This window comes from Dryobates pubescens, chromosome Z (assembly GCF_014839835.1).
Source record: "Dryobates pubescens isolate bDryPub1 chromosome Z, bDryPub1.pri, whole genome shotgun sequence".
In the NCBI taxonomy this organism is placed as follows: Eukaryota; Metazoa; Chordata; class Aves; order Piciformes; family Picidae; genus Dryobates; species Dryobates pubescens.
This window is the reverse complement of record NC_071657.1, coordinates 73,066,937-73,083,250: the sequence shown is the minus strand read 5'-3', so window position 1 is coordinate 73,083,250 and position 16,314 is coordinate 73,066,937. Positions and strand designations below refer to the sequence as shown.

The 16,314-nt window shown below is 38.1% G+C and overlaps 1 protein-coding gene across 1 annotated transcript in view; it reads right to left on the bottom strand.

The window, feature by feature from the left end:
* RASA1 (RAS p21 protein activator 1) overlaps positions 1–16,314 on the bottom strand; it is a 75,192-nt gene that overhangs the window by 32,218 nt on the left and 26,660 nt on the right. The window contains exons 4-9 of the mRNA XM_054178038.1: positions 16,175–16,245; positions 12,659–12,776; positions 11,635–11,666; positions 9,986–10,038; positions 9,159–9,309; positions 3,671–3,749 (exon numbers count right to left, since the gene is read on the bottom strand). Coding sequence (XP_054034013.1) covers positions 3,671–3,749; positions 9,159–9,309; positions 9,986–10,038; positions 11,635–11,666; positions 12,659–12,776; positions 16,175–16,245 — 504 coding nt within the window. The remainder of the gene's footprint in view (positions 1–3,670; positions 3,750–9,158; positions 9,310–9,985; positions 10,039–11,634; positions 11,667–12,658; positions 12,777–16,174; positions 16,246–16,314) is intronic.

Here is a 16,314-nt window from a genome sequence, read left to right as displayed (position 1 = left end):
AATAAAGCAAGATAATGGGTCATACAATACCCTTGCTCAAAATACAACCATTTCCATATACTCAGAATAATGATGGAAGAAAAAAACGTTTTCAATACAGCATGATTTCTACAGAGCAACATTGTATCTTTCTGTTATGAAATCAAAATAGAAGAGAAGAGAACAGACCAGGTTGGAAGAGACCTTCAAGATCATCATGTCCAACCTATCATCCAACACCACCTAATCAACTAAACCATGCAACCAAGCACCCCATCAAGCCTCCTCCTGAACACCTCCAGTGATGGTGACTCCACCACCTCCCCGGGCAGCACATTCCAATGGGCAATCACTCTGTGTAAAACTTCCTCCTAACCACCAGCCTAAACCTCCCCTGGCACAGCCTGAGACTGTGTACTCTTGTTCTGGTACTGGCTGCCTGGGAGAAGAAACCAACATCCGCCTGTCTACAACCTCCCTTCAGGTAGTTGTAGAGAGCAATAAGGTCCCCCCTGAGTCTCCTCTTCTCCAGGCTAAGCAACCCCAGCTCCCTCAGTCTCTCCTCATACGGCTTGTGTTCCAAACCCCTCACCAACTTCGTTGCCCTTCTCTGGACACACTCCAGCAAGTCAACATCCTTCCTAAACTGAGGGGCCCAGAACTGGACACAGTACTCAAGGTGCAGCCTAACCAGTGCAGTGTACAGGGGCAGAATGACCTCCCTGTTCCTGCTGGCCATACTGTTCCTGCTGGCCATACTGTTCCTGATGCAGGCCAGGATGTCTTTGGCCCTCTTGGCTGTCTGGGCACACTGCTGGCTCATGTTCAGCCTACCATCAACCAGCACTCCCAGGTCCCTCTCTGCCTGGCCGCTCTCCAGCCACTCTGACCCCAGCCTGTAGCTCTGCATGGGGTTGTTGTGGCCAATATGTAGAACCCGGCACTTGGATGTGTTAAACCTCATGCCGTTGGACTCCGCCCATCTGTCCAGTCTGTCGAGGTCCCTTTGCAAAGAGGCTTTGCAGAGGGACAAAAAGATGCTGCCAAAGCAGCAGCTTTCACTGTTAAATTTATGCAAGTCTGTAATGAATTATCTAGCTTCTAAATTTCTTCTACCAAAGCTTTTGAAGAAGAACTGAAGCATCAGGAATGGTACAGATCAGCATTAAACTCACTCAATGTGGCACAGTCCCTCATTAATCTCATTGGAACTAGCACGTAGAACTCAAGACAAGAGAAGAAAGCAGAAATGGGAAATATGAAAGGATAGATTCACACAGAAAACTATAGCATCTGGAAATGCAACTAACAAATGAGAATGGGCAAAAGACAAGCCAAGTTTGACCTTACCGAGTAAGACGATCATGAAAAATTCTTTAGCCATAAGAAAACATGAAAACCAAGACTGTGAAGTAGTGGGAACAGTACTGAGATGAAAAGCAACATATGAACTGGCTCATACTAAATATACTACTTTTCTTTCTGCCCATGTATCTACAAGAATTATGATTTTGAACATGACAAAAGATTGCTTTTGAAAAATACTTTGTTAATAATACCAAGAGGAATTACAGGACTTAAAATAGAAGCAACACCCAGATGCTTCTGAGCTCAAGACAATGTCCATAACATAACCACAAAAAAAGAACTGGACATAAAACAACAGATCCAGTGACAAGTATTTGTAAGCAAATTTCATGTTAGACACAGGAAGTCACTCAGACTGACTCTAAAGATATGCAAACTTGATTTTTTTTTTCCCCCCCCTCAAAAGCAGAGAGCACAGTAGTATGTGGAAATAGGTGAAGATAAGGAAAAGGTGTAAATAAGTATTTTTAAACAAAGAAAGCTGCAAACATGTCTCAATAGGTTAAATGAGTATGAAACAGTCTCACAAGGAAAGTTTAGTGCAGAAGAAATTAACACATGAACTGTGAGTGCCTATGCAAAAAGCTAAAATGAGGACAATTACTGCTATGATTCAAGAGCAGAATGAGGAAAGTTACTAGAGAAGTGTTTCAAGGAGTTGTCTCAGGACTCTTGTTTGGCTCTTATCTCAGCCACTAAGGGCAGCAAACTACTGGAAGGCACTGATGACAACACAATTAGCAGCATAGGGAAGATCAGAGTAACAAGGTTTAAGTTTACTAGTACAACATGAAGGTTACACTTGTTGATACTCACCACTAGAAAATGGGAAACTTAAACAGTTGAGTTATTCACAGGAGGACTAGCTATGATATAACATGGCTATGACAACATGCTGGGTGTGCAGGAGTTAACTTTTATCACAGCAGCCCCTGTAGCACTGAGTTTTGGCAACACACTAGTGTTGTGGCTTTTGCTGATCCATGTTTGCACATCCTCAGGACCTTCTCCATCCCACATACTGCCCCTGCTCTCAGCAAGATGGCTGGGGTGGGCAAGATAATGGGAGCAGATGTAGCTGGGACAGCTGATGAGAGGTTATTAGAAGGATATCCTTTAACATATTAACACCACAATCAGCAGTAAAACTGGGAAGATAGTGGTGGTGATGGGATGGTGCATTCCTGGGTGACCACTGCTCAGAGACCAGCTGGGTATCAGTCTGCTTAACAGGTTGGACTTGATGATCCTTGGGGTCTCTTCCAACCTTAGTTACTGTGATACTGTGATACTGCTTGTGGGAAATGGTGAGTAAATGACTTTACATTCACTACCCTTTCCTTTGCTTACTGAGCTGTATTTGTATCAGCTCAGGATTTATTTTGCTTTGGTACCTATCCAGCAAGAGAGGCAAGTGAACAAACAGAGGTGACAATCCTTAGCTGCTCGACTGTGTCAACCCACCACAGAAAACAGAAATATCCTAAAATAGGAGTCATTAAGTATCTTCCAGAGAAAAAAAAGAAATTACCCATGACATGGTACTCTAAACTGTTCTGGTGTACCACATTCAAGGAAGGCAGCCTTGCACCAAAACTGGTGGCAGCAGGGCAACTGTGCAAACACTAGAAAGGGACAAGGCCATCTCTGGTATGTTTAGAATAATGAGCTAACTAAGGGGAAATACAAGAAGTGCTCTCATGTTGATATGACAGATCTCAAAGGGGTATGACTTTAGTGTAAACTTATTTAGGGAGGAAATCAAATTTCTAACCATTGAAATAGGAATGTTTGGGAACAAAGGGGGAACAAAATAAACATGTACACTTTATAATTAGCTACAAGCTTATGAAAAGCTACACAACATGCAGAGTGCTTATGATGAGCTTTAGCTATCGGGCAGAGGCACTCCGGGACAAGCTTTGCAATCCCAGCCCTGAAATCAGCCCTGAAGTTTTTCTGTGCATATATGTTTCCTCTGGCAGAAGAATAACCTCAGATACAGGGCAGACTGGTTGCCTCTAACATGGGTCTAAGTCACAGCAAGGTTGAGCCAGGGACCAGAGCTAGGGGGACACAGCAGAGGATGAACACGTCAGAGGACAGAGAATGGTTATCATTTTTTGTTGACTACAAGCCAACCTTTAGCAAGCAAATGCATTTGAGGATAAAACAAAAGAGACACAAGCTGAAAACATTAAAATTGGAGGTGATGCTATTTAATTACCACTGTTATCTCTACTGTAATTCTGTTCATAAACTGATTTGTTGATGATTAGGTCTGTGTCTTCAACAACAAAAACTCAAAGAGACGAAATCTTACCTGCATTGGAACAGGATCTTTAAGGTAATACCCTTCAACAATCTGTTCCTTTCTATAGTGCTCAATGATGTCAGCAATACTGTTCCAATAAGGAAAAAAAAGAGGATTCAAATATTAAACAGGTTGATGTTTTCTCTGTTTGAGAATTTGCTTTTCCATAGAAACAGAAAACTTTCTCACGACATTTTAATAAAATCGAGTGTTAAATATCATAATCTCATTTGTAGCAGTGAGAATTTACTAATGTACTGAAGTCAAGGAAAGCTCACAAAACTGTATTCAGAATGTATTAAACTCTGCAAAATATTTTAATTAGTTGCTTAAAATGCCAGATGAGGACATTGCTTTTCCACATTCAAGTAGCACATGTGCATTACCAGCTCTCCAAGAAGGCTGAACACTGCTGTTACATCTGCAATAAACTTCAATCCTAGATTAACTAAGGAAGGGGAGTAAGAGATACCACAAGTACAGAGCAATTTCTTTCTAGGAGGAAAAGGAATAGAAAAGATTTGTAGCATAGCTTATACAGATTATACTAGGAAATGGCTGAGTTGTCAAGTTAAATACTCAATCGGCAGCACTCCTCTACAGGGAAGCATTCACTTTAACCACCACATTCAAACAGTGGCTGTTTGGAAGGCTCAAGAGAAGCAGTGAGAGATACAAGATGAATTTCAAGGCATTTTAGTTGCTCTAACTTCTGCCATTACTTAAATTTACATAGTAATATAGAACACCAACATGAACATCCATAGAAATTAACCATTCATATGCAAAGTATCAACCTAAAAGAAGAATAATTAGATAGAAAACAAAACTGGTGAGCAAACACTTCATGCACACTTAGCTGCATGTGCAAAAATAATCAACAAGGCACATAGCAATGAAATCTGTTACAACTAGATACAGTTATGATCAACACAGGAAGAATATCTGATGCTGTAAAGAAACTCTCACAAACTTTTACATAAAGCAAGACACCTTTGTTTCCTTTTATCTCTCTCGTTCTGAAGCCATGAGCTAGTGTTACAACTGATAATCTTTCCACAAGTATTTCTGGGTTTCAGTTATGTAGAATTACATCAATTTCTTCTTCAGTATTACTGAAATCAAATAATCTATTTGAGCTTCTACTGAGATGCAATCTGCATATGCCATTTTCTGCATAGAAAATCAAACTTCACCACAGTACAGAAAGTAGAGACTCAGATATTATATTTTGCACGTTGAATAGCCACTGCCAAACAGCCAGACAGCATTACATATTTTTTCTCATTAATAAAATTTTAAAAATACCTGGACTGTCAATGCCTTCTCTCCTTCCTTCGTTAAAAATGCCAGCAGGAGCTCTTCAGTATAAGGAGCAGGTGCTTAAATTCTTCCAGTTTCATAAAATGGAAGAATAAACTGAGCTGTATCTAAAAACTCCATTGGGAGTTAGAGTACTATATAGACCAGTACTATATAGAGTAGGACTTTATGCCTTACTGGAGAGGATAAATGGTTTGCTTTGCAGTTGATTTAGATGGTCACTTACATAGTGCTTACGAGAGCTCCAACGCCTGAATCTGAACACTGCAAACAAAGATACCAGGTATCTCCAGACAAGTACGCTAGAGAACATGAATCGCCAACTCATCAGAGTAATCTAACATGTAAAAACAACAAGTATGAAATCAGACTGACCACAAAACTTATCTAGGGGACAGGAAAATTAATCATAGCCCTTTTCACTATCTGACAACCACAAAAATCTTATTTATACAAAACGCATCAAGGAAGGTACAAATAAATGTGGATTTGGTTTTTTTCCCTAATAAATTGTTAAACTTGGCTTGATATACAGAAATAAAGATGTATCTCAATATTGCATTACAGTTACTTCAGGAATTATAAAATGTTCCACGTAGGGCTTGTAAAGTTCCTCAGAACTTGGCTAACTTCAATGATTTTAAAAGTACCTTACCATGATGAGCAGAGTTTGTTGGGTTTTTTTGAATACTTAAGAGAGACTTGAGAGTTACTCAAACAGTTGACATTTCATATAATGAAGAATCCAGGATGTAGAGCTAAGCAACAACACTCTCTACACTGTTAAAACTATAAAGGCACAGACTTAACCTGAAGCCCATACTCGTCAGCCCATCACAATACAGATTAATCTACCAGCTGAAATTAAATTATCTTCCAATCATCTAGTTTTTCTAACTTTATCATCCCTCAAATTCAAGGTAGAGAGGTTGTTCACGTTATAAACTATTGGGACAACATTTCTATGTTCTTCTTTGACACAAAATTGCCAGAAACAGAATTACACTTAATGCTACAGTTTGGGTTTTTATTACCGTCTTTTGAATGCTACCTGTCACATCAGTTAAATTTTTGAAAGGCAGCAGATAGAAGGGCAGAAATCCTATAAGATCAGAATTGAAACAACAAAAGCTATCTTACACAGAAAACACTGTGAAACGTGGAAATTCTTCACAGAATGGCTGAGCACAGCGGGCACTTCTGAGACCATCCAGCCCAAGCCCTCAGCTCAAAGCAGAGGCAACAAAGGCAAGTTACTGCAGCCTTTACTCAGTCACATCTCGAGCATCTCAAAGGAGGCTCCACATCTTTCTGGGTAACTTGTTCCAGTGTTCAATCATCCTCCTAGTAAAATCCATGGACCAGTAACTGCACATCTTTGGACTGAGATCTCAGAGAGTTACTTAACTTGTTGTAAAAGGTCTGTCTTGGATGGTGTTAAATCTCTTCACAGCAGCAGTGCTGCGCTTTAGATCTAACTGAAAATGCTGTGTTGAGACCACAGTGGTGTTTTGACTGTTGCTGAGCTATAACTTGCTGTGCTGAGGCTTTTCCTGAACTCTGCTCCCCTTTGCCCACCCCACAAACAGAACAGAGAATGGCAGGGAGCTGGAAGCAGACACAACAGGACAGCTGGCCTGAACCAGCCGAAGGGATATTCCTTGCCACATAATGCCATGATTAGTAACAAAAGCTCCAAAAAAGGAAGAGGAAGAGTGGGATGTGATACTGTGATACTGTGATATGTTGAAATGCCTATGGAGGGCTGACAGCAGCCAGCAGCTCAACACCCCAAAATGCTTTCCCTCAGGATAAAGGAGAAAACCATAAATGTGACAGATCTTTACAAAAAGAGTTTAGTAGGTAGAGAAGGAAGGACACCAGTGACGTAAACCCATTCATTCATCACTTCTTACAAAGTGGCTGACTCTCAAACAGCCTGAGCAATACCCACTGGGGAAGACAAAATATCCTCTCCATTTTTTTTATGGCTGAGCACATCTCTTTGGTCAGTTTGGCTCTCTGTAAAACGGAAGAATCCTCAACACTGTGCAAGCACTGCTCAGTAAGAGCCAGAACACTAGTGTTATCAACACTGTTTGGGCCACAAATCTCAATCATGACATGATACTAACTGCTGTAAAGAAAACTAACTGCCCCCGCAGGCAGGCTTAGTACAGCCACCAAGAAATTGCTTTGCCAGCTTTTCCACAAAAATGTGAAAAGATTGCTAATGGAGTAATTTGCTATCCATGGTACAAACAGAAATATTCACAAAATTAAAATGTTTTAGTAAAGTCCATTTTTAGATAAGCTACAATGACAGAACTATCTGTACCAAGAAGTGCTTACAAACAGTTTCATTATCTTGCATAAATTTATGCTTTGTATATCCGTCTTCTGGATTCAATGCCCTTTTTTCTTGTGTTTTTTAACCAACTTCCGACTGTACAGAAAAAAAACAAAGGAAAACCAAAAAAAAAATCCACAAACACACAAAAAAACCCTAAAACTTGTAATCCTTCACAGATTTGAGAATTCTCTCTTCCAGTGTTCCCATTAAATGAACTAATAGAACTACAAAGACCACAAAGTATTTTTCTCTTTCCTGCTCCTTATTTATTGCCCTATACAGCAGATCTTACATTAGAGGATTTGAGTGGTTAATATCTTAATTTTGCACCCTTGGATTATGTGTCCCTTTATTCCTGACCTTTCAGGAAGTTTACCAACCTGCAGCATGTAGGTTGGACTGGATGGGAGCCTAGTAACATAGGTGTAACTCTTTAAAATACATAGCAAAAATAAATCCTTTTATAACTTAAAACCTCTTTTTCCCACTGAGGAAGATCTCTGAAAATTAGATACCAAAATATTTTTTAAAATAATAAAAGGATTTTGTCATAACTAGTGCTACTTTACAATCTTCTTGTCTTTCACCATAGAATCTTCTGCAGGCAAATATATGCACACCTCAAGTGAATCCAGCACCATATTAGAGCCATCTAAAGCAATAACCTACCTAATGTTATCCCTTTCTGAATGTCTACCATTAAATGTTGCAAAACCATCTGAGACTAGTAGAAGTTCCACTAACTACTACTTCACACCTAGTGTGGGGGCTCCTAACCAATCATCTTCCTAACAAGCCATTTAAGTAGAGAGTGGGCAAATAAAATTTACCATCATGAAAGGCTGACACTGCAACCAGTTTGGTTTTCAATGAGGCTGTCTGGAGGGCAGACTGATTAATGCAGAAGGTACTCAAGTAGCCAGGGTGTGGAATACGTGTATGTTCATCAGGGTCTGATTGCTTAGCCTCACATCATCCTCCGTTTGAAGACATATGAGAATGTCCATTGAACTGCCGTTATCAGACCTTGACATTTTCTCTGACACACTAGATGCTGAATCTCTACCTACTCAGAAGCCAAACTGTTGGGATGAAAAATGCTCTGGTTCAAGGTAAGCAAGTCTGGAAAGCTGCTGATTTTGTGAGACAGGCAACAGCCTCCCTTAAAAGAGACAGGAGAGTTTTTGCAACTGAGAAGTCTTACATCTACAACAACTCTAAACCCAAGCTTATTACAGACAGAACTGTACTGTTAGTTTCTCCCTCCCACAAAAAACCACAGTGGCGAAACAAATGCACATGAAGTCTGCTAACTACGGAAGTGATCTGCACTTCTCACCAAGTATCTCACACAGTGCCATTAAATTATTTTTTCAAACACTTAAAGTATTTTGTCCCCACTCCTGTAAATAATCTTTTCTAGTATTTGAAACTCCCACTGATGTCTCAGTTAAAAATTGTAATTTTTCTTTCCTCTTTTCAAATAGGCAAGTACACAAATGGTACCTTCTGAGACAACACCACATTTTCTTAATTAGCAATGAACATATGATCCATACCATCCACAACTTACTGTGAAGAAAAACATTTGCAGAAGGAGGACAATACTTCAAAAGAAACAACCTATATTTAGGCTTCTGCAGACCTTAACAACTGCTGAGTTACAAGTAACTAGTAAGGAAGTTAGTTTTAAATAGTTAGTATACTATTAAGAAATCTACAGCCTTTTATCAGTAAATTATAAAATATAAAGGAGCAAGTTATACAAATTCTTTACACAGATACAAAATACACAAAATTCCCTTTACCATTAAAGCTTACCTGTTATAGTATCTGCCGCCCATCATAAACTGATTGTTTGATGTTGGGCATATTTTAAAGCGCTGAATATTTTCACTGGTCCGAAAATACAGTGAATAATCCCCAGGAGTATTATCTGAAGGCCTCACAAGAAAACTGCACACCTGACCAACTGAAAACATAAGTGTTACTTTCCTTAGTGTAATATATGTATAAGCTCTGATCAAATCTATTTCCATATAAATTAGCAAGACTTGCACACTTGAAGAAATACAAAGTCTATAAGGTAAGTTTCAGGAGTAATCTCAACTAAATGACATAGCACTAATCTGCCAAAATTCATGCAAAAAGGTTTGGCTGTAGCCAGCAACCTTGTTAAATCTTTGCCACTCCTTTACAGAAAATGTTTTACAATATAGTTTACAAAATTAACTATTTCTGTTCTAATAGTTAAAGTATGATATATAACAACATGGGTCAGAAATCCTGACATTTTCATCTCAAAGAATATTTGCTCTATGAAAGGGCTAAACAAGTTTGTAATATAAATTTTCTTTAGGTATATAAAAGTGTATTCTCCACAGCATTTTGATGAAGACATCTATAAGGGGTATAATTTATCACAAGTATTAAGTAAAAAAAATACTTCAGTCACAAATTATTAAATTAACTGTACTTCAAAAAGTTTTCTTCCAATGCACTATTCTGAGGCAACAGCCACAGGAGCTGATCAGATTAAACACTCTCATATGTTCACACATAAAAGGAGGTTTTGCCACAGTTTCATACACACAGAATCACTTTGTGCCAGTTCACTACCACTGTATTTCTATCAGAAACACAAGTACCTGTCATTAGCAAATTGTACGCCTCTTGTTTGGAGATCTTCCCATGGAACCATCTTAACAAAGACAAAGACAAATATTAGAAAGCAAGACTAACAGCATTCTTTCATTAGCTGTGGTGACATCCAAGGCTCTGGCATCTATGAATTGGTCTTTACTTAAAAAGACCTGATATACACAGATGAGATTATCAATGCTATTTAGTGATAATGAGATTATGCTATTTAGTGATTCTGTTCTGCCAATAGCATGAAAAAACCCTAACAGTAATGAGTATATAAAAAAAATTATCAATAAGGATGTCCAACAGTTGATACTCAAATCCAGCTATGTTTAGAGATTAAAATGAACTGTCTAAATGGTAGATAATTTGCTAGCTATTTTTTGAAGTCACTCATGCAATAATTTACTTGAATTTGAAATCCAAAACTCAAAAGAAGATTAAACACTACACAGAAAAATTCAAACTTAATTTTGCCAGAAGCTGTGGAAATAAAACCCAGCTTTGCTAGACTATATCTTACACTTTTTATTTTGCCAGAGTTCTGAGTCAGAATACCATCCTACATGAGTTCAGCAGCTTCTGTCTAATCTCAGCCTGATACTTATGACTTTATATTAAGGGCTTAACATGCTATAACTTAATTGCTTACTCTGTCCTTTAAAATAATGCAAAAAAATATGGCCTTATTAGGTATCAGAAAAGAGCTCTAGCTTTAACTTTCTTTCTATACCTTTAGAGGATAATTTCTGGCTACTAGAATGTTTGAAGGAATTACTGCTTCCACAGAATTGCTCGGGGTGGCACAAATAACTGTGGACAGACAGTGTCAAAGCTCCTAACATCTGCGACAAACTACCCTGCAAATGAAAAGCAAATCCTACAATCGAAGGCATCCTTACTGCGAAACTAACTAGCAGAACACTGGCCAGCAGTATACAAACAACAAATACACAGATGATTTTCTTTCTGCTAGTAAGATAACAAGAAATGCCTCCTTCAGCTGAAAGCTTTTTGGAGACCACAAACTGAGCAACAGAGAAAAAAAGCAGCAGGTGCGAGTATGGCAAGCAAGTAGAGGACAGATGAAATAATCATGCCACTAGATGTTTATTGGAACTTTCTTTTGCCACTCATTTTCACTGCTGAAGACAATCTTTCAAAAATTGACGAATCAATACATTGTTAATTATAAACTGTATTCAGTCTTGAAAAAAATGTAGGTATTTAAGCACATAGAATAGATCTTACAGTCCTCCAGCCTTCTCTTTAAGCTTAAATGTTATTACATGAACATAACAGAGACAAGCTGGAGCTATCATTTTTGTTCTCTCTCCAGCATTTAGTTGTGCAGTCTGAAAAACAGAGGATTACCTAAGACAAACTCTACATTCAGGAACTACTATATTGTGCATATTTTGGCTGAAAACGATCATACAGGGACTCATCCAAGATTTTAGCACTGCAAAACCCACCAGCAACAGGAGTCTTACACGTTAATTATCCATTCATCTTCAGCAGCCAGTATAGAAAAAAGGTATCGAGATGAAAAAAATACATCTCTTGGGATCACCTAAGAGGTTGTGAAATCTCATAGCTGATGTTTATGAACAGTAATGATTGCCTTTAATAACAAAACAAAAATCCTTACATTTTGCCTTCATGTGGATCTTCTTCTCTTCCCTAATGAGAAAATTAACATATTAATTAAGTGCATAACAACAGTAGAGCTCAATTAAAAAACAAAACTACCAAAAACCATCAAAGGTTAAGACCTTCTGTAGAAGTCTGAGACATTTTTTAACTAAAGGGTTTACTGCAGTTAATGAATGAAGAGGAAAACTTCTTTAAGAGAACACTCAGACAAAATATGGCATTTCAGAGGATTAATCCTATGATGTTCCAAGTCCTTCTTTAGAAGAGGTAACTTTTTAAAATCTTGGGTTTCCTGTTAACTTGATATCTGATGCGTGAGTCTATAGTTCAATATTTTGTTTCTGTCACTTCACTTTAACCATTTACCTCCAGATGCAGACTGAGAAGCATCTGCAAGTAACGCTGCTATTAGTAACTCACATGTACTGTGCAGGAAAATGTTATCAAAAATATCTGACTCCAAATCAATGATGAGCTTGTTAAAAAAAAAAATAAAATCTGTTTTTTTCATTCTGAGGTATCTTAAACCATTTGATGCCCAGAGAGCTGAGTTATCTACAGGTCACCTCATTAGCTTATGTTTCCACATAAGCCCTTCTAGGTATAATTAACTTATCAATATATTTTTAACCCACATTTCATCCTAAAAATAAAGACAATGAAAAACTGCATTTCATACAGTTTGATCATTTTGTGGCACATATATTAAAAACCAGAAATGCAGTTAAATGAGTGCCAGATTCTTCACCAGGACAGTTGAGTTTAGGAAACTACCTAGTAAATTTGCAGGACCATTCATTTGCAATTTAATTTGGACAAGTGAATAAAGACTTTGTTCATACTGAATTAGGCTCAAAAGTTTGTTACACTATTTTAAAACGAGTAGATCCAATGACGAGGTGTAGGAAAGCATGTAACTACAAAACAGGTAACTGTATCTCACTGCTTTCAAATTCTTTCCATATTATCTTACAAAAAACTTCATTCATTTAAGAAATTTGAAGGTAAAAGTTACTTACCACTTCTTCTACCAGGTCTTCTACAATAAGACCTTGCTCATCTGTCCGTAGGTTTGTAACCCACATCCAGCCATCTTCCAATTCATTATGGACAATAAACATGTCTCCTTTAAGGAAACTGAAGAGAGTTACAGCAAGATTTAAATCAGAGATACAGTCATAATATAAATTTGAATAAACACAATGAATTCATCAATATAATTTCCACAAAATAGATGAGAAAATCTGTTTGTGAAAAATGTATGAACTAATGTGGGGGGTTGAAAATTCCACCCCCCATGTTAAACTGATAACCTAAGCACATCTTGTGTTTTTTTCCTGACAGCTAAATGGTTAGTATATATGAGTATTTATACTTCTGATTTATGTTTTTTATGTAATACATACTTCAGTTCTGTCAACCTTGAAGTGTGCTAAGGATGTTGAAAAGAAAAAAAACCCACCACAATGTTAGAAGATAATAACATTGCTCTTTTATCAGGAAGGATCAAGTAATAAACATAACTAAATTAACTAGAGATACCCCTACTAGTCTAGAAGACTACTTTTTTCATTTAAAAAAAAAAATCTTCTATAAAGAAAGCTTGTGTAATATCCATTCTTTATGTTCTCACATACGAAGACAAATGCTACAAAGACGGTACAGAACAGCTACCAGAAAAGCCACACAATTAGATACAGGATAGGGATAAATAAGAAGCTTTAACCTGTCTAAGGGAGTTTAATTTCTGGGAGGTTAGTTTAAGTTACTTCTTAAATGTTATCTCAAACTCCAGAGCACATGAAAGCCTTTCACTCTAGCACAGCAAGACTTCTCAATCAAGTCTGGTGATACATCAGGGTGCAGGAAATAGAAATAAACTACTTTGCTCACTGGAAGTAGGCCAAAAGAAAGGATGTTAAATTGAGCATAAAGCCAACAGCAAGGATTACAAGGAACAAAACAACAAACCACTACTGAAAAAAGAATAAACTCAGCTGCTAATGTTTCTGAATACTGAAAATGGGTGACAGGCAGTAGAAGCACCCTCCATCAGCTCTGTTATGGAGAATTATACATTAAGTTACTGCATGGAACACAGGCTGAAATTAATCCTGTAACACTTCAAGCTTTATAGATATTAATTATGAAATTAAATTTTTAAATCAAGATTCTCTGAAATGCATGAAGTCTTAAAGAGCATTTTAATTTGACCTAGAACAAACTGATAATGCAAGTCCCAGCTATGCCACAAACAGAAGTATTTTAGCCACATGGATCTCAATGCCCAAGCACAGAACTCCACACTGTAGCTGTACCCTGAAAGAGGGAGGAAGGATATAATTTTCTAGGATTTTTGTTATTATAGCAAGTAATAAAATGTTGTTCCCTCTTAAGCTGGTGGGTGCAGTAAGGTACTTAATGGTCTCAATCTATCTTTTTATTCTTTACACATAGTGGGAAGCCTTGTTTGCAATATGCAATTAGATCGCTCTTTCCCTGTCTTACCACAGTCCTATCATTTGCTTAAAAAACAATGTCAGATATCTTCACAGCACTCCTTAGAAAAGGTCAGATAGAAATAGACTGTGAGCCTTAGGATAAATTTCCATCATAATGAGGACAGAAAGCTCTCATATCTTTCTCTGCATCTCAGGCTAACAGCCCCAAAAATGAGCCAATTCCCAGTTCAGTTGTTGTGCTAAATCAATTTATAAACCCAATAGTGTCTCATGATAAGACATTAGGAATCACTACAAATCTCTTTCAAATCTTCCATCTGAAAAACACAGAACAAAACATACAACTAAAACAAAACAAACCCACAACAGAAAATAAATTAAAAAACCCACAGAAACAAAACACTGGCATCTCAAGAAAACAGTATCACTTCCAAGTAACCAGCACATGCTGTTCTACTGGATATGGGACTATTGGTATGGTTTTCTTTCTACACAGCATCTTATGAAAATGCAAGAAAGGTCAGGAGTACAGACAATCACTAAGCCATTACTGAGGTACCAGTGTTAGAAAGGAAGCAAGTAACAGCAAAAAATTGTATGAGACTATGACAGGCCTGTAATTTAGTATTTAAAAAAAAAAATAAATAAAATAAAAAAAATTGGGAGATTACACATGTAAAAGCATAGGGGAAGGTGAAAAGAGAAAAGAAGACCTGAAGTTTTGAGGCACACATAAGAAAATTAATATTAGAACATTAAAGGCAGAGGTTTGTTTAAAATTACTCCTTTTTTCTTGTTTTGAAGAAGACATTAAATATTCTATTCTTCCATTTAAATCATAGAATCAATAAGTTTGGAAGAGACCTCAAAGATCACCAAGTCCAACCTGTCACTCAACACCTCATGACTACTGAACCGTGGCACCAGGTGCCACGTCCAATCTCCTCTTGAACACCTCCAGGGACTGTGACTCCACCACCTCCCTGGGCAGCCCATTCCAATGGCTAACAACTCTCTCTGTAAAGAACTTTCTCCTCACCTCAAGCCTAAATTTCCCCTGGCACAGCTTGAGACTTTGTCCTCTTGTTCTGGTGCTGGTTGCCTGGGAGAAGAAACCAACCCCCTCCTGGCTACAACCTCCCTTCAGGTAGCTGTAGACAGCAATAAGGTCTCCCCTGAACCTCCTCTTCTCAATCCCAGCTCCCTCAGCCTCTCCTCATAGGGCTTGTGCTCAAGGCCTCTCCCCAGCCTTGTTGCCCTTCTCTGGGCACGTTCAAGTGTCTCAATGTCCTTCTTAAACTGAGGGGCCCAAAACTGGACACAGGACTCAAGGTGTGGTCTAACCAGTGCTGAGTACAGGGAGACAACAACTTCCCTGCTCCTGCTGGTCACAATATTCTTCATGCAGGCCAGGATGTCATTGGCCTTCTTAGCCACCTGGGCACACTGATGGCTCATGTTCAGCCAGCTGTCAACCAGTACCCCAGGTCCCTCTCTGTTTGGCAGCTCTCCAGCCACTCTGACCCCAGCCTGTAGCTCTGCATGGGGTTGTTGTGGCCAAAGTGCAGCACCCTACACTTGGACTTGTTGAATGCCATCATGTTGGACTCTGCCCATTTATGAGCAGTCAATGCTCATATTTCCTTTCCAGTGATCAAAATTGGTTTGGCTTGAAGTATTTAGCTGCTCTCAGTAGTTTAGAAGTTCAGGAAAAACAGCCTAGCTTATTTATACACTGATTTTTTTCCCCACACATACACTCATGAGTCATTTCCACAAAGAAGTGTTCATATACAAATTTACCTGTCTTGCAGAGAAATGCAGAGCTTCACAAATTGAATTTCAAAACTACAATATTACTCTTATAAACTCAATGTCACTTCTGTTCTAATTAATACCAATAAATATATGAAGAATAAAAAGTCTTATTGGCACTTGCATAAAAGAGAAGAAGCACCACCCTTTAATCTGTGTTAGGTTTTAGATGCAGGTGGACAGTATCTGCATATGAACACATACCTAAACTATAAATACCTTGAGAATTTCACAATTGCTGCTGTTATTAAAACATACCTTATTTCATCTGTTTCTGGCACTTTGGTGTAAGGTAGAATTGCTCGAACTCTCCTCCTGTCTTCCACTGGCTACAATTTAAAAGAAGAGAGCTAAGTCAGTAACACTTTTCCCTCTTTCTAGTGCAAAATCCTTCTCCT